This window comes from Prionailurus bengalensis, chromosome B1, assembly GCF_016509475.1.
Source record: "Prionailurus bengalensis isolate Pbe53 chromosome B1, Fcat_Pben_1.1_paternal_pri, whole genome shotgun sequence".
NCBI classification, from domain to species: domain Eukaryota; kingdom Metazoa; phylum Chordata; class Mammalia; order Carnivora; family Felidae; genus Prionailurus; species Prionailurus bengalensis.
Window position 1 is genome coordinate 13,930,431 of NC_057344.1, and position 23,361 is coordinate 13,953,791.

Here is a 23,361-nt window from a genome sequence, read left to right on the forward strand (position 1 = left end):
TATACTTTTCTTCATGTAAGCACCAGATAGATGACTTATGAAAAAGCGCAGTTTATAATTTAAAAAATTCATCTCTAAATTATCGGTCTTGATAACTCTCCAAAAACCAGATTGCAACAAATTAAAAACCCAGGGTAAACACCAGGCATTTAGAGAATGTGAATTGCACCGAATTAAAAGGGACATTGTCTCGGGAGTATTTCGGGTCTGGTTTGGGGGAATAACAAGTGTGGGTGATAGTGTTATTTTATCCTTAGGATGAATTAGCTCTAAATCATGGTACTGTTGGCCTGCGGAGACAAATGCTCATTCTGATTCTTCTCCTTTTCCCACAGCCTTGCATCTGTCATCAGAGGCCAAGTACTAACTGCTGATGGAACTCCTCTCATTGGAGTAAATGTCTCGTTTTTCCATTACCCAGAATATGGATATACTATTACCCGCCAGGATGGAATGTGAGTTAGTCCCACTGCACTATCTTTTTTTGAAGTAGTTTCAGTATAAAAACTAGGCATTCTTCTATCACCCAATATGTGTTATTGTTCCATTTAATATAGAACTGCAACAACTTTTAGACTCCAGAAATCTGTGACGGTGCACATGACACAGACTTAAAGTCACGTGCGCACACAGCGCTTTAAAAGTTGAGCTCATGGGGTGTGTGGGTGGCTCAGTCGGTTGGGCGTCCGACTTCGGCCTAGGTCACGATCTCGCGGTCCATGAGTTCGAGCCCCGCGTCGGGCTCTGGGTTGATGGCTCAGAGCCTGGAGCCTGTTTCAGATTCTGTGTCTCCCTCTTTCTCTGACCTTCCCCCGTTCATGCTCTGTCTCTCTCTGTCTCAAAAATGAATAAACGTTAAAAAAAAAATTTTTTTTAATAAAAATAAAAAAGTTGAGCTCATTTGCCAAGACGTGGTAACAGTGTTGTGATCTTGTAGAGTTTTCTTTGTCTTAGAAGGTTCCTGTTGAAATATTTCGAAGTGATATTTCATAAGCTCAGATGGTTCTGAAAAAAAGAGTAGATGGGTAGACAGATACAGCAGATACGGGAAAACGTTAATGAATTGGTAAGTCTAAGTAAAGGGTATATGGGTGTTCATTGTATAATTATTTGCATACTCTTATAGATTGGAAACCCTATGATATAAAAGTTGGGGGGAAATCGGCTATCTTTATAAAGCCTATTTATTGATGCAGTTGAGTATTGTTGGAAGCTGTATGGGATCCAGATAACTCACTGAGCAATCTTGTTTTTTCTTAGGTTTGACCTGGTGGCAAATGGAGGGGCTTCCCTGACTTTGGTATTTGAACGATCCCCATTCCTCACTCAGTATCATACGGTGTGGATTCCATGGAATGTCTTTTATGTGATGGATACCCTAGTCATGAAGAAGGAAGAGAATGACATTCCCAGCTGTGATCTGAGTGGATTTGTGAGGCCAAATCCTATCATCGTTTCCTCTCCTTTATCCACCTTTTTCAGATCATCTCCTGAAGACAGCCCTATTATTCCCGAAACACAGGTAGAATATTCTAGCAGGCAGTCCTTTTTAAGGAAACCATTTTTCAGATCGTGCAGTGTCCCAGGAACCTTTAAAAAGGGTTGCAGAATTCCAGCACCGTCCTAAATATTCTGTAGAATGAAACATAGAATGTGGGGGGTGTGTGTGTGTGTGTGTGTGTGTGTGTGTGTGCGCTAGAATATATAACACTGTAGTAGGATATCTAGTTATTTCTTAAAGATCTATTCAAAATACTTTTTTGTTCAGGCTGTACTATATGTGTGTATATTTATCGGTTGTAGCCAAATAGAAAAACAGCTTAAACTCAACTAGCTGATAACGTCTTTGCTCACTGGAAAAAGCTTTTGGTACCTGTATGTTCCTGACCTCCTGGTGGACGTGGTAACAATTAATTATGGTCATTATTCTCAGTAACTTAATGTTTTATTATAATTGTAAGTAAAAAATGTTTCAGAAAAGATGATGGCTTTTTGATTTTTAGCAGCAAATATTTATTAATTGTCACAAGATATTTTTACCTAAAAAGCTTGATATTAATATCTTAGTGAGTTCTAATAATTTATAGCAAAGCCTAGTCTCCTCAGGAAAAAAAGAAAACTAACTTTTAAAAAAATAGCCATACTGTCACTATTCCTTTTATCTACTGAAATATCTGGAGATTTTTTTCCTTCCTATTTGTTTTCAGTTAAAAATAATTGTGAGGGGCACCTGGGTGGCTCAGTCGGTTGAGCATCCGACTTTGGCTCGGGTCATGATCTCACGGTTCGTGCGTTCGAGCCCCGCTGCTCGTGCGTTCGGGCTCTGTGCTGACAGCTCGGAGCCTGGAGCCCGCTTCGGATTCTGTGTCTCCCTCTCTCTCTGCCCCTCTGTCTCTCTCTGTCTCTCAAAAATGAATAAATGTTAAAAACAATTTTTTTTTTTTAGATAATAATAATTTTCAGTTTGGGGCACCTGGGTGGCTCAGTTGGTTGAGCGTCCAACTCTTGATTGCGGCTCTGGTCATGATCCCAGGTTTCTGGGATTGAATCCCACATAGGGCTCTGTGCTGATAGTGTGGATCCGGCTTGGGATTCTTTCTCCCTCTCTCTCTGCCGCTCCCTTGTAGACTCTCTCTCTCTCTTTCTCTCTCTCTCTCTCTCAAAAGTAAATAAATAAATGTTTTTCAAAAGGAAATCATTTTGAGGTTTTAAAGACAGGACATTAAGTACAATAATAATGGACTTTATTCATAAATAACCAAGTAAAAATATGTGGTCTGCAAAATAATTGGAAGCTGTTGGAAGCTTTAGAGTAGAGCAGTAACAGGTGCTGATTTCCTTCTTAAAAGGATCACTGTGATTGCTACACTAAGACTATTTTATATTGGGGAAAGGTTCAAATAAGGAGACCAGGTGGGAGACAGTCTCAGTAAGTAGGAGAAATGATGGTCGCTTGAACAAAGGTGCTTAGGGTGGAAGGTGTAAGGAGGGGACATGTACGAGCGGAGTCCCGGGGAGAGGTTGGAAGGAAAGATATTAAACCTGGGGGTCATCAGTGTTACGGATGAACATAAAGCATAGGATGAGAAAGAACCCCCAGGGAGGGAGTACAGATAGAGAGCAGAGGAGACGAGCCGAGAAGGTCCAGGATAACAGGTAAGGAGAACTCTCACAGGCAACTGTGATGCTGAAGAGACCCCTGGATGCTATGCTGCGTAACCAGGCCGACTTTGGGCTGAAGCTTCTATTCGAAATTCACTGTAGCCTTATGCACTGTACTGCTTCCTCCCAGGGGTCATCGTGTAGTCAGGCTGAGCTCCTTGCCAGGCCTTAAATAGATGTAACCTTGAAGCAGTGTCTGTCTGTCTACAGGGGGCAAACTTTCAGCAAACCGAGTCACTGAAATGGGTTGCAGGTAGTCAACAGTTGCAAGAATACATGAAGGGTTCTTTTCCCCATTCCATCAAACAGTCAACCAACGTTTGGTAGAAATTTACTGAGAGTCTAATGTGTACCTGGTACTCTACTCGGATAAAAAGATTAGTGAGGCATGGCTCTTGCCGCTCTAAAGTGTGATCGAGATTTGAAAGAAGAACTCTGCAAGTTCAAGAGGGGTCCATTCCTAAAGAAGCCAAAAAAAAAGCATCACTGAGGAGGTTGACCTTCAAAGGAGGGAAAGGATATTCCAGATGGAAGAAAATGTGTAAGCAACCACATGGTGATAAAACCAAATAATGTCACATTAAAGCTGATGGACCATTTAAATGTAGGGCATATAAAGGGAAAGCCTGAGGCCAGGTTGTCATACAGTGGAGACCTTGAATTCTTTAGGCAATATGGAACCGGGGGGCCCATGGCATTTTTTCAGATTTCTCTAACGCTAACTCAAGTGACAAAACGCGTAATTGCTAGAAGGAAACAGACGAATCGGTGAACTGACTAGTGTGCGCTGTATTTCCGTGCACGTCCAGCACGGAGACGGAGAGGTGCCCAACATGCACAATGGCACTAGAGAAAAGGAAGCAGATTAGACTGAGATTTGGAAGGTAGAAGTGACAGGATGTATTTCTTTTTTTTTTTTTTTGATTGGATAAATAATTTTATTTATTTATTATAAAATAAAATACTCTAACTTATTATCAAACAAAATAATAACAATAACAAAATTAGAGAAAGTAAGCCTTTGTGTTTGTAATTCTACTCTGTTTTTTCCGTTTTATTGCGCTTTCTAACTGAATATGTAATGGGGTGAAGAATGAGGCTTACAGATCAGACAGCTGGTAAAAAAAAAAAAAATAGGCTTAATGGTTTATTTTTTCCACTCTGGCTAGATTTACTTTTCCCTCGAATGCAAAATAACATGGTCAAGTTCAATTACATAGGAGAAACACATGTTTTAATGAATCAAATTACAGATATTTGTTCCATGGAAGTAGGTTAATGATGACAAAGATAGTGATCAAGTATTAAGATAAGAATAACACATGACATCTTGAATTAGAGACGCAGCCTCTAGAAGACCACAGGAAATATATATTAATTAAGGAAAGGACTGCCTTACGTATAGAAAACCTACCAGATTTATGAGAAATTATTTTGGAAATAAGAGGAAACAAATTATATGCCTTAGGGTTCGATCACTTACATTTTCAGAGCCATTCAAGAGTCACAGAATCTATTTTTCAAGCTCACCCATTGGTATTTCACCCCAAAGATAGAAGAACAATGAGTTCTATTTCCATTATACATCCTGTAGCCTACAGCCACACAACAATGCTGTCGATCTTAAACGTAATGGTCTCCCTGAGTCTAGCAAAGCTCTGGAAAGTTTCTGTATGTCCGTAAACTGTTTTGCCTGAGACAGTCTGTGGCCGGAATCCGTTGGCATAGTTGGGAAGGAAAACCCCACTCGTAATAAACAGGAACAATATCTGTGAGAGCATAGCGATGCCTTCTTGATCCACTAAATTGCCTCACATCTCTCTTCCTGCCAACACTGGCTCACGGGCCAGCATGGAAGTTTGCTTAGCCCACTCTTTTGTGCCGCTTGTTTATATTGAAACTGACCACCACAACCTCACTGTCGTGGGTTCCACTTAAGTCATTAAAACTCCGAGGTGACAGCTAAGCATCAATCCTAGCTGCTCCACGCGAGAGGAGCTAAATGCCGCTGACCACTGGATCGCCATTCTGAGATTTTTCTAACACAGTCAGATAGTCCATTCTGTCTGAACAAAGAAGCTTGATAGGACAATATGAGGAAAGCTTTGCGAGTGTTAACTTAATTCTTAGTAGAGAAAGTGTTGACTTCCTGGTGTGGATCCTTGAGCATAAATGGCCTTGTGCACTTTGCAATATGTGTCTTGTGGTAAACCTGGGAAGAGTGATCATTAGTAACCAACCTAATCGGTGCTTCCTAATTAGCATCTGAACCCTCTGGAAAGATTTTACACACGACGTAAAATATGTTTTCAAAACAATTAATGTTTTGGCCTATGTCGGTATGCCTTTGTTAGCATTCATGGAGCCAGTCACATCGATGGGTAGGCTGGAGGGTTAAGAATGTGATTTTTACCCGTTTGTAAAGGAGATCATTCGTAGGCAGGTGGCTATTTTAACTTTTTACAGTCCAGCTTCAACTCGAAAAGGATACGTTGAGTGTCTTGCCTGTGCATTCAGTAACACATTAGTTGTTCTCTAGGGAGAAATGTATGCAGCTCCGAAATACTAGTCCATCCACCATCCTATCAAAAGTCAGTGGTGAGTCCTCACTCAGTGTTTAATTATAAGGACTTGCTATCGTCCTGTTACCTTTCCACATGGATGTGGAATTTGCTACAATTTAACCCAAACGAATTGGTCTTGTTTTGTTATCACTCCTGTCTTTCTAGGCTGTGACCAGTCAACTGCTGAGGCTACAGGCCCAGGTTTCATCCCTAAATGAGCCAGCTGGCGTAGGCCAGATCTTTGGCCTAGACCGCATCCCTGCGCTAAGCCAGCCATCTTACAAATGTCTGCTCTAATTCTCCAGGGTGATAGGGGTGAAAGATGGGTTAGTGAGAGTCGGCTGTGACTATAGGCCAACAAGTCAGTGCATGTCAGCCCGATGGAGCAGTTACAGTGACTTCTGTGTGAGGAATAGCACCTGAGGTATGATTAACTCAAAATAAATGACAAGAAGCTTTTAGGAGGAGAGAAATAGGCTGGCGGCAGAGTTATTTATAATTATTGAATGAAGTCACAGCTCAAATGTGTATTTGTGAAGAGCGACTCTTTGATGTCTTATTTTAGTTGTTCGTCTCAATTCTGTGGAATCTCTTTTTTTGTTTTAATTTTTTTTTTTAACATTTATTTAGTTTTGAGACAGAGAGAGACAGAGCATGAATGCGGGAGGGTCAGAGAGAGAGGGAGACACAGAATCCGAAACAGGCTCCAGGCTCTGAGCTGTCAGCACAGAGCCCGACGCGGGGCTCCAACTCACAAGACGGCGAGATCATGACCTGAGCCGAGGTCAGACGCCCAACCCACTGAGCCACCCAGGCGCCCCTGTGGAATCTCTTTTACCTAATAGTTATCCACGATCGCAGTTTTAAGCTTCTGCTTTTTTCATACCTAGGTACTCCATGAAGAAACTACAATTCCAGGAACAGATCTGAAACTTTCCTACTTGAGTTCCAGAGCTGCAGGCTATAAGTCAGTTCTCAAGATCACCATGACCCAGTCTATTATACCATTTAATTTAATGAAGGTTCACCTTATGGTGGCTGTCGTCGGAAGACTCTTTCAGAAGTGGTTTCCTGCCTCGCCAAACTTGGCCTATACTTTTATATGGGATAAAACAGATGCATATAATCAAAAGGTCTATGGTCTATCTGAAGCTGTTGGTAAGTTCCTTATCAATATATTTTCAGCCAAAAAAAATTATCTTGAAGTCAGAACTAATATGATATTATCTTGAAGTCAGAACTAACAAATCACCCACGAAACTCAATGGATAAACAGATGGGAAGGCAGTAAGATTGTCCGTGGGGAGTTCTAAGCTGGTTGGTTAAGACCTACCATGGGAAAAGGGAGTGTATTTCCATATGATGAGACAGCATCCCTTTTTTCTGGCTGAAATTATACATTAGAAAACGTTCTGAATGACAGTCCACGGTGTCCCAATCTTTTCTCCCATGTTCTCCTTCCTTTTCTCGTTTTTTTTTTTCCTTACAACTTTGTCTCCATAGCTTTCCTTATCCTTTTTGATGTTTTCCGTATCTGACAATTAGGGTGGTTTCAGCTCACAAGGGTATTTGAGAGGATATAGACAATATTTGTGTTCAGAAATTATCTCAGATCTTTTGACTAGAAGGAGTCAATTCAGTGCAATGACATTCTTAAAACATCGGGTAAAAAGAGGTTAGAGTGGGAGAGAGCCAAAGCCTAAGAGACTCTTAAAAACTGAGAACAAACTGAGGGTTGATGGGGGGTGGGAGGGAGGGGAGGATGGGTGATGGGTAATGAGGAGGGCACCTTTTGGGATGAGCACTGGGTGTTGTATGGAAACCAATTTGACAATAAACTTCATATATTGAAAAAAATAATAATAAAAAATAAAACATCGGGTAAACCAGTTGTTTCACTGAATGATGGGATAGTGTGATCAAAGATTGATGTGAAGAAATGTACGTATGGTATAGCTTCACACTCAACCCAAGAACAGCAACAACCGATGGATGCTTTTTTGTTCTACCAGTTTTTACCTGAGAGTATTCTTATTCTGAAATTAATATATACCTTGGGCTTGAATTAGTTCAATCAGATAATTACCACTTCTCCCTCTGCTTTGTTCTAAAATTGAAAACCCATGTTCCATTGTGACTCTGAATCTTCTCATTTGTGATTTGTTCACATTAATCTACTGCTGGTGTTATTGTTCATTTCTGATAGTAACGTGAATATGATGCCATAATCAGACTTTTTTTACTATATTGAACCTTACTTATTGTAAATATCTTCCACAACTGAATACTCTTGGAAACTACACCACTATAATTATTCAGATGGAACATGTAATTTTTAAGCTGTTATCATCTGATCACCACCCGGGGCTGATTTGTCTGATCTGATTACTTAACCAGGTGCCCAGTCTGGTCTTCATTTTGTGCTGTGGACCCCTTGTGAGAAAGTGGTGTGAGGGGGAAAAAAAATACTAGTTTCCTATCAAGTCGATAGAAAAATAATACTTGAAGATTGCTTTTTTTTTAGAAAAATACCTTTTATGTGGCCAAACCCTCTCACATAGAAATAAACGCTACTCATAAATGAGTAGAAATATAGTATTAGAACACGACTACGAAGAAAGGCGTTTTATCAAAAACAGTACATTGCGTCTCTGCCTGTAGCTAAGATGAACTGTGATTTATCTTGATTCCAGTTTCAGTTGGATATGAATACGAGTCATGTCTGGACTTGACTCTGTGGGAAAAGAGGACCGCCATTTTACAAGGCTATGAATTAGACGCTTCCAACATGGGTGGTTGGACATTAGATAAACATCATGTGTTGGACGTTCAGAATGGTAAGATCTTGTTCTCAGTTGATTTGCTTTCCTTCGGATGGATTAGATTGTGGCAACATTTCATCCCATGCATGCTGTAGGATTAGAAGTAGGAGAAAAAATATATGTTTCCGGGACGCCTGGGTGGCTCAGTCGGTTGAGCGTCCGACTTCGGCTCAGGTCACGATCTCGCGGTTCGTGAATTCAAGCCCCGCGTCGGGCTCTGGGCTGATGGCTCAGAGCCTGGAGCCTACTTCCAATTCTGTGTCTCCCTCTCTCTCTGCCCCTCCCCTGTTCATGCTCTGTCTCTCTCTGTCCCAAAAATAAATAAACGTTAAAAAAAAAATTTTTTTTTTTTAAAATGTTTCCAAGACCATAGAAGTCTGAAGTGGGAACTACCTAACAATCTTCTTGTGGACTTTGAAACATTCGTATATTCATCACCAAAATAGTTTTCCCATTTGGTTATAAATGACTTTAATGCTGCATTGAAAGTACTCTATGTGGTCGTCCCTACCACAGATTCTCTAGGAGTGTCTATATCTATAGTCAGTCCATCAGTTGATCCACAGTGCTTTAGGAAGGTTTACCAAAAAGGGAGTGGGAGGGGACTTTTTTAAAAGTAAAGAAAAAATAAAAATCCATGTACTTTCCCAAAATATTTCTCTTTTTTGGTAATTTTTTTAATGTTTGTTTTTTGAGAGAGAGAGAAACAGAGTGTGAGGCGGGGGAGGGGCAAAGAGAGAGGAAGACATGAAATCCGAAGCAGGCTCCAGGCTGTGAGCTGTCAGCACAGGGCCAACGCGGGGCTTGAACTCACGAACCGTGAGATCATGACCTGAGCTCAAGTCAGACTTCACTGACTGAGCCACCCAGGCGCCCCACCAAAATGTTTCTAACAGATCTTAATCCTTAAGTAGTCTGAGTATGTCGATTTTTATTTTCAGTTCTCAAATTGTATGTGAGAAAAAAAATCGTTCTCTTGCTCAAACTGGGTTCCTATACTCTTATTTAACTTTGTAAATATGAGGGGAAAAAATACATGAATAATTTGAGAAGAGTATTCCTTATAGTAGGCCTTACACTATAGGTGAATATGCCCTGGAAAACCATGTATCAGATATCACAAACCAAAAGACCAGTTACTTGACAAAATTTGACCAGCATAGTCTCATAAAGAATATCATTGATATTAAACAATTTCTGTTGTCCTCGCTGTGTGTCTAACATTTTGCCCACACGCCAGCTACAATCTCAGATAATTTATGGGCACTTTTCTAGAAAAGCGGAGCCTTCGTGCAACTTACTGTAGCCACCTGTCCTAAACCACGTCATTCTAATAACTCTCTACTCCCCCTCTGCAAATAGCCAGAGAAGGAGATGCCACAGTCTTGGCAAAATCATCGAGCTTTGACTTTGCGGAGGTTTTTGGAAGGTTCAGAATTTTGAACGGAGCATGTAATACATCTACGTGTTTATGATTAATGGTCACTTTTTCAGATTAACGTTACTTTGATACTTGTTCTTTTCATTAAAAAAAAAAAAATTGTTGTTGGAGCCGGCGCGGGTGCATTTTCAGCTTCCGAATGTACTAAATCCAAAGTAGTTTCTAAGCCAGGGCTTGAGAACCCCGGTGCCTTACCTCTGGAAGAATATAGTACTGAGCAAACCAATAGTAAGAGGCAAACCACACCGGGAAGACCCTCCACACCTTTCCTACTCAGCACCCACAGTGCCGAGCTCTGTCCCCATTCCAGCTTTGCCCTGGACGTCAGCTTGCCTCTCAGTGAGCACCCCGGAAGGTTCTTGGGGAGCAGAGCTGACGGCGAGTGCCACGTGCGGCACACGCGTGGGGAAAGCAAGACTCCCAACCAAGAAGGCTGCTCCGTATGTTCCCTCTAATCGTCGGCGGTGTCTGGACCAGTGGTATTTCAGGCTGTGCCGAATGTGCTCGTGGCTGCTCTTGATTAAAGTCGGGGAAATCGTATTTCACGGAGTGTGACCGATTGCTGGATTCCTTCAGAAGTTTCTTTATAAACAAAACGGGGGGAGCCTCTCTAGAAACGTGTTAGTTATCGTGAGAATGTAAGGTACGGTTCGCCACCAGCTAGCCCCAGGATTTCACTAAGAGATCGTGAACCAGTAGCAAAGAGCTCCAGGAAAGGCCTTCCCCTAACAGTGTAATCCAACACTGAGTACAGTACTCAGGTAGAGCTGAGAAAGTTGTAGATATTCTGTATATGTATATATAATAAAAATACACACACACACTTTCTCTACCGGCATAATATATGGTTCGCTCTTATTAAAGTATCAGTTCCGATGTAAAAACTGGGCTACCCAAAATTCTGTCCTCCAAAAACTGCTGTAAAGTATACACCGTATGTTGTTTTTAAATGTGTGTTAACCTAATTCCCGGGGTAAACCGATTGTGATTTCCCATTTCATCCAAGAACAGTTTGACAAGTAGGGGCTTTTCAAAGTGACATGTGTCTCATTGAATAAACAAAGTGATGTGTAATCACGACAAGGTGGATGAGCTATGAACACATTTTAAAGAAGACAAGAAGGCAAAAATGGAGACGGTGACAGGTGTTTGTGCAGACCTGGAACTTGAAAGTAAATATTCTAATGTTCGTCTTTTTGTTCTGTCATAATAGAGGAGAATCATGAAGGACCAGTCGTTTAAAGTAATGACTGAATAAATCAGGCTCAGCAGAGAAGTAGGCTGACTGGTGGGATTCTTTGGATGAAAATTACAGACGTGGCTCGTACAGGAAATGGTAGTTCCCTAATTGTCAAATAACGTAATCACAGAAAGAAGGATCTTAGGTATCACTAATGTCTTCTTGGAATATTTAAGGCAAAAGGCTTTTCATATGTTGTTATGATCCAGCCTTATTTAGACTATTTTTCTTAAATTTGAATAAACCTGTTTTATCTTTCCTGATGTCTCTGTGTAACTGTTCTGTGATTAGTACATCACTCAAATAGCAGAGCATTCAAAAAGTAATCATAGAATCCACCTAAAAGCGTGCTGAGCTCTCAGAGGAACATAATGATTCTGATCTCTTCTCCACTTTAAAATTATCCCAGAGTGGGAGGAAAAAACACTTTCTCGTGTTTCCTGTTTGTTCTTTCTGGGGATGGATTCTCTTCAGAGTGTATCTGCTAAAAAGTATAAGCGTTGGCTTGAAGAACCGCTTTGAAATAGAGAACGTTCAATAAATATATAATATGTGCAACTTCCAAAGTCAAAATAGCAGGTGGTTTATACAGATAATAACACACTGAGAAGCGTCATGAAATATGTATGGAGTGATAACAGCTGACCGTCCAGTATACATCAGACCAAAATGAAACCATTGATCTGATCTATATATAATAATGGTAAAGGAATAAGACAAGAATCTCAACTCAAATCTAGTTTCTAACTATGAAAATGTTTAATATTCATTCGGGATTTTGTCTCAGATTTTCATTGAAGACCATGATGGAGCAGACTGGCGTTTTGTCTTCTTAAAATTGTTGGCACTTTCATGCCTTAAAGCAGAATTCTCTTTAAATAATAAATTGCCTCTCCGTAATAGTTTCGTTACGTTTGGAATTTTGAATTACTGCAGGTGTGGGCATGCTCATGTCAGATCAGAGAATAACCAAGAATGTTCTTCGGTAGCGTAGCAGTATATAGGAGGTCTAATATATGCTTTCTAACTCTATTGTCTATAAAGTATGTTTAACTCTTTCAAAATCAGTGATCAACTCGGAAGAAATTCATATTTGTGGCACACAGTTTTTATTGGATTAATATATAATTTTTTTAACATCATTCGGCAGTTAGGCAAACTTGGTATTCCCTGAAGAACATTGTGTAGAGCATGGTTCCCAAACTTGGTTGCACAGTAGGATTGTCTGGAGGGTTTTTTAAAAGGCTGCCCCCCAGACCAGTTAAATCGGAGTCTCTCGAGATGAGATCTGAGCATCAGTATTTTTTGTTAGCTCCCCAGTCCGTTCCAGTGTGCAACGACATTTGAGAAGCACCGATGTTGACAGTTCGGGCTTTCCATTTTCCTAGTTGATCCCTTGTTTCTTTCACCAGCCCCTTCCTTACATTCGCAACAGATCGCGATTTTTGTATATATCCTTTGTATTTTGTCACACAATATTTTACACGAAGTGACTGAGTTCTTGTTTTGTTCTGTCCTCTGGAACTTTAAAGAAGAGTTTTCCCAGTCTGTATCTACAAAGCACTGAAGTACAGTTAACTCTAGAGTGGGCGTGGTTACGTTGCATCTGTGTACTTTTTATCCCAAGAAAAATGCATTTTATGTCTTCTAGGTATACTGTACAAGGGAAATGGGGAGAACCAGTTTATCTCCCAACAGCCTCCGGTCGTCAGTAGCATCATGGGCAACGGCCGCAGGCGCAGCATCTCATGCCCGAGCTGCAATGGTCAAGCCGATGGCAATAAGCTATTGGCTCCAGTCGCGTTAGCTTGTGGGATCGATGGCAGTCTGTATGTAGGGGATTTCAACTACGTTCGCCGAATATTCCCTTCTGGAAACGTAACAAGCGTTTTGGAACTCAGGTATGTCTTTCCTTAATTGGTTTTTTTTTTTTTAAGATTTTATTTCTAAGTAATCTCTACACCCAATGTGGGGCTCAAACTTACAGCCCTGAGATCAAGAGTCGCATGCTCTACTGGCCGAACCAGCCAGGCACCCCTTTCATTTGGGATTTTAACCAAAGCTAAGCATGCCTTTATTTTTTTTTAAGTGTTTAATCTGATGTACCAGTGTATTATTTAAGTATACCTTCCCCATGTTTAAAATTCTCCTTAGAAAGAAGTTAGATTCTTGGTTAAAGTTGGGAAAAGCACGTATATACATACTATGCCCTATAAAAGAGCATAGACTATAAAGTCACCCAAGATATAAAATGTCTCACTGATTCCAGGGAATTTTATATGCTCTGATAGGATGGAACTATGATTTTCAAATCCCTTTAGAATAACCTCATGGTATAGGTCGTTAGCCTTTTATTTCACACCTGTTGAAATTTAAGAGAGAAAGTATTTCCCTGCAGTATCAGAACATAATAGTAAATGAACTAAGGCGGTAACTTTCCAATAAGCAGGTTCACGAGTTGGGTTAACCCATTGGCTATAATACCAAGGGTGAAAGTAATAAATTGTTGCTTTGCGTTGTTCATTTAAGTGTGATGATGAAAATCATCCCATTCTGTAAATTATTTGCTAAGCCTTGGCCTGCAAAATTCATTTCCAGTGTTATTTCTGCTTAAGTTGGGGATTTTCCATACAAATGATTAAAATCTCAGTATGCAACTCATTATTATCTTTTAGAAACTTTTTCTAACTGTGCTTTTTTTTCCCACCTTTTTTATCTGCTTCCACCAAGAAATAAAGATTTTAGACATAGGTAAGCATCTTGCTGAAAGGTTACTATCTATTTTCAAATGTCCTTTCTGCACTTTGATGTGACCCTCTGACGTTGTTTTCTAAGAATATTTCATCATGAGAGAGGAAACTCCGTATCACAGAACATCGAAGGAATTAAAACTACTTAAATGAGCCATTATCCTGCAGTGAATTGTAAAGTATATTATGCAATATCATCTGAAAAGCTATTTTCAAATTGGTTAATAAAACCTGTCACAAAAAAATACCACAACGCACATCTCTGTGTAAGAAAAATACTTCTCAATTTCAGTTACCAGCTCACTTAATCTAAGCCCTATTCAACAGAACAAAATTCAAAGCACAGTAGACGTTCGGGCAAGTTTAGGTTGACCAATAATCAGGGCAGATCCCGGTTTATTGGGCTCAAAGCTTACTCAATTTGGGGGATTCTGTTTAAGAAAAAGAATCTCAAAATAGTTTACTTCGACAGAGTTTTACAAACATAAGATCATGTGTTGCCTGGGCCCTCGCTGGGCTTGGAAGGAACCCATACGAGAGAACCCTAACGCTTACGCTTTGTTAACTTTCTGGTAAATTCATCACTGTTGTAGTTTATATTTTCCCCAGCTAAGAGAGTTACTAGATTTGAGTTTTAAGAAGTAATGTTTTCACTGACACTCTTACGAAGGAAAAGACTTTCTTGAAAGCTAAGGAAGAGTATCAGCTCAGATGTTTTTCAAATTCTATTTGATATGTACACTTAGCTAGAGAAGGTAAAAGCTTGTGCCTGGACACTGTTGACTGAAAAACTCTCCCCAGGACAACAAAAAAGGAAAAAGACAATAGATTTTGAAGTAAAGCTCGCCAAAAAAAAAAAAAAGCAAGCCATGTTGGATGTGCCGCATCTAGCTTGGCCAATATAATATCTAATGAAATGGTACCAGCGGGAAAAAGAAGTGATAGTTCATGTGAGATCCTTGAGATGAATAAATCAACATAATCCCTTTAAACTGTGTTGTAGAGACTGACAAGTAGGCAATAAAAAACAAAGTTCTGCTGGAAGATGAGTAGCTGTTGAATATCAGTATGACCAGGCATGGTCCCACGACCTTTTCCCAAGATCCCCTTTTGATCGCGTGCTATCAGCTAATAGCCCGGTCGCAAGCTCAGATTAACACTGCATTTCTTCGGACTGCTGCACCCGCATATCTCTGCTATTACAAACCACGGCAGAATATCAAAATTTTTCTGGCCTTGGCTTCTTGGTAACTGGAGGAGAGAGGAAAGACACCAACTAAACGTGAAAATGCTGCAGGCGTTACAGAAAAAACTACCAAAGAGGCTACTTTTTAACAAACCAGCCTCTATCCCATGCCAGACACAGGGCCAGATATTTTATGTATTTATTGCAGATCCACACAGTAGTCCTTTAGGATTACAGATGGGGCCATTGAGGCTCAAGGAGGTTACTTTTCTTCCCTAAGAAACATAACTGAGGGATGGGGAGCAGAGATTGGAACCACTCTGAACAGTGTGCATTCCATGGCACCACCCACCGAGCTAGTGTTGATGTGTCCAAATGGCTGGGATTCTGTGGGATAATTACCTAGGTATATAAAAAGCTAAATTTATTTCGCAGTCATTTGACAAATTACGTAGAGCTATAATCTCTTTCTCTGGAAGAAAAGAGGCGAGAGCTACATTATTAACGGTACTTTGTAATCTGAGCTCATTACGTACTAACTCATGATGTTTGGCAGTGATACTCATTGTAATCCCTCTCTCATGATCCCCCTTCACCTTTCTCCTCCGTGTGTTATCCTGGCTAAATATGAGCTTCTGCATTTCCCTTATGGCCCTGCATGTAAAAGACACTGGGTTTTATATTCATCCTTGCTAAGTCGGTGTTGACTGATCACTCACCGTGTACTAGGCACTTGGACAGATAGTAATACAAGAAAATCCATACTCTCAGAAGTCACAGTCTAGTAGGGGAGACAGGATATGTATGTAACAGCCTAAGTGACATCCTCGGTATCATTCTTTGATGCTTCATCATATCCGTGGCTTGTACTGTGAGAGTAGTTCTGTGGAGGAAGAGATTACGGGGAGATACGGGTATGGTAAGGCAAAGTTCTCTGGAAGGTTGATATTTGACCTACATCTAAAAATGAAGTCTGTTTCAACAGAAAAACAGGAAGAAAGGAAGATAGTCACGAAGAAGTAATCTAGAACAAATGATGTTACTGGGGTTTATGAAAGGCATGAGTAAGACATGTTCTGAGAAGAATCCGATTTACCTGGGTGGCGCAGGGGATCCATGCTGGTAATAATGAGACATACAGGTAGAAAGCCAGGTTAGGGTCAGATTGCTTAGGGCCTTGAGTGCTCTGAGGAGTTACTCTTCTGTCCTACGGGACAACAGAGACAGTGGGAAACCATTTTCTGATCTTGAACAAGATGGCGCCATACTCCAATGGCCTTTGGGGAAGATGAATCTGATGTCAGTGTTTAGGATCAGTTAGAAAGCCGTTGCCTAAAACCATGAGATGCTAGGAACCTAAATTAGTATGGCTAGCAATGAAGGGAATCAACCCATAAAATAAAGAAAGGCAGAGAATGAACACACTGTATATGGGTGGTAAGGAAGAAGATGTAGAAAATATCCAAGGCCTTTGAGCCCAAGTCACCGATGAAATGACAAAAATAGGGATTCCATTTGTTTCATAATTAATCAATCAAAATTGGCTTCACAAAAGCAAGATATTTTGACTCACTGAACTACTCTATTTAGCTCAAAAAATTAAAACTCTTATCAGATACTTCTTTCCATTTGCTTACTAATGTCATCTTGCTCATCCTAGATGATAGGATCCTGCTGGCTTTCTCCTTATCCCCACTTTCATGGCTAACGTAACAGTCATGAAGCGCTTAGGAACAGATGATAGGAGGGGAAAGAAATTGTAAACTATGTCTAAAGACACAAAAATGAACAGTGTAGTCAGTTAACGATTCATGCATAAAAATGCATGCGTCTGGTCCTCTCACTATGTTTCCCACACTCATTAATTGGACTGATGGAGGAAATAATTAATAAAAATAGTGAATAACAAAATCGATGTAAAAAAACATAGGTTTCTTAATTTTAAAATTCAAAGTAATCCATCATACCAAATGTAATAATACTGCCAGGATATTATATCAAGTAAAAGTCTCTGGCTAGACTTTAATGAATGAATAGATATAAATACTACTCAATCAACATATTAAATTTTTTACATAAATGGAAGCTTCTGAAATTCTTAACATTTAAGTTTCTCTCGGCTCTGCTAAACATTTCCCCCCGTGACGTTTATAGCATTAGTTTGATAACAAACTCCTTTTGTAGGTAGTAAATTTTGGCCCATCCCTGTTCTAATTCTTTAAAGTTCCACAATAAAGGGACTTAAATTAGTTAACTAATACCAGCCAAGAGGTAATGACACATGTAGGACTAAAAATCAACTTTGTGAATTTTATATTACCAATTAAAAGATCAAAGAAGGTGCCAATCACAGGTCTGTGAACTTGAATCAATGAACGTTTAGATACAAAATTATAAAAGCTTGATTCAGCACTTCTTGACTTAATATGTAAAAATCAAACAGGCGCAGAAATACCACATCCCAAAGCCCTGCTTGCAATCATCTAAACAGTCTTAGTTGCCAGAAAAGAGGCACTTTATTGTTCTACATAAGTATAATTTATGCTTTTCTGTGTCCTAAAGGCTACGGCACAATTTCCAATAAAAAGATTAAAGTGCTAATGATCTCTGTTCTATAGCTTGTTCTTTGCAAATATTTCTCTAGTCTAAGAAGTGGCATTGTGACAAAATGAATAAGCAAATCCAGGCTGCGCGTCCATGGGATGGGAGCATGGGGAGGTCGGCTTAGGGATTGTGGTGACCTAGGCAATGCAGCGCGAGTCATCAAGGTGCAATATACTAAAAGTTTCAACTTGCTTTGATTTTGCTGCTCTTAGTGAAAATCGTAATGTTATTTTCAGACTTGCTGAAATGAAAACCTTGATCAGTTGTACAAGAAGGCCATTAAACCTCTCCTGGTGAACAGAGATTCCCTCAAACCATGCATCTGGGGGGTTTTTTAATGTAAGTTTATTTTTTCAGGGAGGGAGAGAGACAGAGACAGAGAGCATGAGCGGGGGAGGGGTAGAGAGAGACACACACAGAATCTGAAGCCGGCTCCAGGCTCTGAGCTGTCAACACAGGGCTCGAACACAGGGCTCGAACCCATAGGCTGTGAGATCATGACCCGAGCCGAAGTCTGACGCTTAACCAACTGAGCCACCCCGGCGCCCCAAGCCATGCATTTTGTAAATCCCGCACTCCAGCTACCAGCAGCCAAGCGCACTCAGTCATCGTAGCCTTACGTTTCCACATGAGACGTATTACTGACCTGAAAACTCATCACCCAGTTGATTTTATCACCCAGTTGATCGACTTTATGTCGATCACACCCGCACACCAGCCTCTCCAGGGCTTTGGCGTTTCGGGAATCTGGAGCGCAAGTACTAACTCATTCTGTCAGAAAACTCTGCTTATGTCAGGTGTCCTTGAACCCCAGACCCATCCCATGTATTGTTCAGAGCTTCTCTGCCTCCAGTCAACTGAAAGTTTCCAAGCTCACTTTTTCTTTTTCTTTTAGTGCTTTGGTCCTGCTCCCTCTCTTCCTTTGAAAGGGGCTGGGGTCCCAGAACCAGCTCTAATTTGCCACGCTAAGCTGCGCTGCAAAGAACTTCCCCAGTTCTCATTTCCTAACCATTCTGTGGGGAATGTTTCCAGAAGTAAACTCTCTTCTCCAGGGCCACATACTCCTCCTCCACATTTGTTATTCTGGACAATGGAGCTGTGTGCAAAATTAGTGCTTTCATTTGGCAGACATTTTGAAAAACCGTCGACGTATGTTGCTTGATTTAGAAACTTCTGTGCCTTCAAAGAAGGAGTTGCTGTGGAACAGGAAATCCAAATATAAGCACCACTTTGGACATTCTCTTATTACCGTCCCACTGGAATAAAGCTGATGTCAATAAAGGCAAAGCGTAGGACTTTAATGTCCATTATATTTGCACCAAGAAAACTTACGACCTGTAGCTCAAGGGGCCACCTCAAAAATCCGTTGTTTTATTCTCAGAACGAGGCACATCAAAACTCTGTATGATTTTTTTATATCATTCTTTGTCAGGATCCTAAAGTTCTTATTCTCCTTTATTGTAAACTCATGATTTATATAGTTAAAATGGCTCAGTATTAAAACTCTCCCTTGTACGCTATTAAATGAGAAAGGCAAGATATAGAACAGCATGATGGCTTTTGTGCAAAAATATGTGTGTGTCTATAAATAGGTTACCTCTTTTAGGGAGTATGCTTTTTAATCATGGAATATTGGAGATAAAAGGGGGTAAGGGAGAATCCCTCCACTAACCATTTTACATAGGTCTGGACAGTTTATAGTTATAAGTGGGTTAAGTGGACAGGGAGATCATGATCCAAGATTTGGGTTGTTTTTATACATCTTTGGATTGAAGAAATGAATTAAAATTCTTTATTTTTAAAGCCGTCTCCTAGAAGTTGCTCTTGGAGTTTTCCGCAAATAGCCTTTTCAGCAGGTATTTTAGAAAAGACCTGTAAAGAGGGTGAAAAGGACTTCATGATTAAGTCCCACTATCCCAGGCTTCTGATAAAGGATGTCACTTAAATGAATAATTCTGCGTATTACCCTCCACTTGAAAAATTACTGAATGTTCCCATAACTCCTCTCGCTTTGAAAATTCAGAGGAACAATTGATTCTAGTACTTCAGCACTGAGACAAAAAGACCCTGGCATGGTCTCATGGATATGGTACCTTTCCACCCTTTGTACATGAAAAAGGAAGAGAGGCTTCTTGATATTATGTTCTTAAAAGTGACCTTGCAGCTCTATAAAGGTGTTTCATATGAATGCTTAGCTCCGACTGAATTTACATTGGATTGCATTATTCATTTACCTTTATCCTCATTACCCTGGAAACAATTCAAAGTGCATGTTTAAAGAAGGGTCTGCATTGTTTGAATAGTTTAGGATGTTCTAGCCTAACAGCACGACCAAGGAAACAAATTTGAACGTAGCCATTGTTTTTCTTCTTAACCTTTCCAGAAAGCTAGTCGTACTTTAGATAGCTAACGATAATCGTCGCACTCCTATACCGTGTAGAGTTACAAGTCAAAAGACACACTGCAACCCAAGAGGAGGCAGGACAGAAGCAGATATTAAGAACAGCTAATGCTTGTTGCATATGTATTACGTACTAGGCACTGTTCTAAGCATTTTATCTGTATTAGCTCATGTCACCCTCTCAGCATCCTATGAAATATGTATTATTATTATCACCTTTCCAGATAAGGAATCGGAGGCACAGACGAGTTAAATAACTTGCTCAAAGTCATGAGGTTTAGTGAGTGAGGAGGCTAGGATCCGGACCCAGGCAGTCTGGTCTAGAGGTCATGCTCATAGGTACACAACGGACAGGAAAATGTGTGTGTGTGTGTGTGTGTGTGTGTGTGTGTGTATTGTGTGTGTGTGTTCATAACTGGCTATATGACTAGGTCTAATCAGTATATAATTGAGGAGATAGGAAAGAAAAGAGAAGTCTTTCCACAATGGTATTTCACAGTAGACCCAGTGTGATTGCGTTACGTTACAGTCACCAACCATATATCTAAAAGACCGGCTCCGTCAATATCAGGCTGTTCATAGGGGGGAAGAATCTCTTAAAATTACTCTGAAGATGATATTGATAGGTAACTTTTCACTTCATTACAGAGTAATAAACTACCACATTAAGGAAGGCAGTACGTCTGTGCATTTGACATTTCAGGCATCGACTTAGAAAAGCGATACAATGACACTTCACGTGGGAAGGGGTCCATAGCCCAGTGGTTCTGAAGCATCTTCGTCTCAAGTGACTTGTATCTCCCTGAATCCTTTGTTTCACTAGTCACCCTCTCACACTTATCACACACTCAATACCTCTTGCTCAAATATGTCTCTTGTCACCAAAAGATATGGAAGGGTAGAAAGGAGACCGAAACCTGGAGGTGGTCAAGCTTTCGCAAGTCTCGGTGTTTCCACGTGAATCCACTTAACAGCCAGAGGCTTCAGAGCTCCAGAGGGTCTCTACAGACGCCACGTGTGGCCAGCTCTGTGCCCACGTGGGCACCCGATGTAAGACACACTCGTGAAACCGAGAACTTGCTATTTTAGCAGTAGACTCTCTCACAGGAGCCCTGAAGTACACAGATTCACCACTTTCAAAGGAAGAGCGTTGAGTAGTGAGAACACTACGCCATTATTTAGAACAAATATTTTCATATAGTTAGATTTATACTACATCTTTTAGATATTCACATGTAAAACAAATGGAAACAAGTATAAAAGTGTGGGCGGGGAGAGAAGAAAAGAGAGAGAGAGAATGAGAATAAATTGGTAAAACGCTAAGTTTGTCGTGAAGATAATGTAGAATCCAGTGGATTCTTGCCTGTCAACATCTTTGTCGCAACACTGGAATGTTTGTTTCCAGAAGGCAATATTTGCGCGTGGTACAAAATCCCATTAATCCTAAGAATGTGATGTTGAGTGTTCATAAGGAGATGAGTGAACTTTTTAATTCCAACTAAGGGTCTTAATTTGTCCATTGCTTGGTACCGTCGGTCTTCCCATTTGTCACGGGTAACGGGACGTAGGATAGTCTACGTTTCCGCTACTTTCTACGTGTCACAGTGAGGCAGTATGTTTTGTGAACAAACGCCTACCTCTCACCAAATCCGCAGAGCGGTCTTCAGGCAGCCTCGTTTACAACTTTTGAAGTAAAACTTGACAGAACTACCCTTCTGGCTCACTGCATGAGGCCGGCAGCTGAGACAGCCTCGTACACGTGCATGACCTCCTTTTAGTATGTAACCCTGTTGCTCAAGACAAACACTGTAACTGCATCAGATCGCCCTCCTGGATTATGATAGAGCAACGAAGACAGACCCGATGGTGCATTTTGTCAGGGGCAGGCGTTCATGGGATTTGGATTTGTAGCAAAACAGGAGAATTCCCTCTGAGGAGGTGCAAGGGACATGAGTAGTATGTCACACCTCACCGGGGTCTGATAGAGACACCCGCCCCCCGGAACAAACTTTATGTCGATCACGCAAGAGCAATTTATTAATGGCTTTTCATTGATCCAAAAGGACTTAGAGAACTTGCTTCTTTGTTTTAGGCCAGAAGCGTATTGCCTTCTAAAGGGAGTTATTTTCCAAGATGGCTGTTTTAATAAGTTTAGTAAACTAAATCCTCAGCCACCAGCAAAGAAAGAAAGCAATCCTTTTAGAGCTTGCCTCCCATTCTTTTCCGCCATTCTTTGAAGTCGTTAGTAAATGTGCTGTTCGTTTTCCAGTCTTTAATAATGGATTTCAGTTTATAATCAGTTTCCCATGATCTGTTTTATTTTGCCTTTCATTACGCACCCCCCCACCCCCCCTCACCCCCGTGTGTTAGGAGTAACTGCCTCGCGATGTTTACGTGTGATCCTTTTTTACAGCAGCAACCCAGCTCATAGATACTACCTCGCGACCGATCCCGTCACAGGAAATCTGTATGTTTCTGACACTAACACCCGCAGAATTTATCGCCCAAAGTCACTGACGGGTACAAAAGATTTGACTAAAAATGCTGAAGTGGTTGCAGGGACGGGGGAGCAGTGCCTTCCATTTGATGAAGCCAGATGTGGAGATGGAGGGAAGGCTGTGGAGGCGACACTCATGAGTCCCAAAGGTACTGGCGTTTATCAATTTGAGGATTTCTTTTTATTAAAAAAAAAAAAAAAGATACAAAACCCAGTTAGTGCCTGATTGTGTTTAATGCTGAGTCTAACATTTTACCCTCCACTGTGTTCTAGAAAGCTGTTTCACATCTAGTGTTTTTAAAAGCCATTTGGCGTGAAACTGCTAGAATCCTAAGTTGATTTTACAGCAAATACTGGGTTCTTGGCATTTTTTTATCATACCATTTTTTCACCTTTTCAAAGAATAAAGCAACTAGCCCGTATTATTCAGGTCACATCCTGTTAAACTTCAAGGAAGTGTCCAGATTCTTTTCATTGTCCTGGAATGTCTTTGTCATGAATGAGTCCCGGGCCTCTTTAAAAACCATCACTAAGCAACCGTATTAGTCCTCACCCAGTTTGGAGCTATTAAACTTTTGTTTCTATGCCATGGGAAAAAATGCTTGCTGTGAGGAATTTCTAGAGGTGACAAGGGCTAAAATTCTGTGTGACAAAGGTTTCTAGCTTTTAAACCAGTTGGGACTGACTCCTTGCT

General features: G+C 40.5%; 1 protein-coding gene across 17 annotated transcripts in view; it reads left to right on the forward strand.

Moving 5' to 3' along the window:
• Window positions 1-23,361, forward strand: part of TENM3 (teneurin transmembrane protein 3) — a 453,850-nt gene that overhangs the window by 386,583 nt on the left and 43,906 nt on the right. For 6 of the 17 annotated variants that reach the window (XM_043557955.1, XM_043557976.1, XM_043558007.1 and 3 more), the window contains 7 exons: window positions 336-455; window positions 1,261-1,522; window positions 6,617-6,884; window positions 8,420-8,563; window positions 12,881-13,130; window positions 13,960-13,980; window positions 22,584-22,816. In XM_043557955.1, the coding sequence (XP_043413890.1) occupies window positions 336-455; window positions 1,261-1,522; window positions 6,617-6,884; window positions 8,420-8,563; window positions 12,881-13,130; window positions 13,960-13,980; window positions 22,584-22,816 (1,298 nt within the window). The remainder of the gene's footprint in view (window positions 1-335; window positions 456-1,260; window positions 1,523-6,616; window positions 6,885-8,419; window positions 8,564-12,880; window positions 13,131-13,959; window positions 13,981-22,583; window positions 22,817-23,361) is intronic. The other 11 variants (XM_043557986.1, XM_043558017.1, XM_043558044.1 and 8 more) reach the window with 3 other exon arrangements.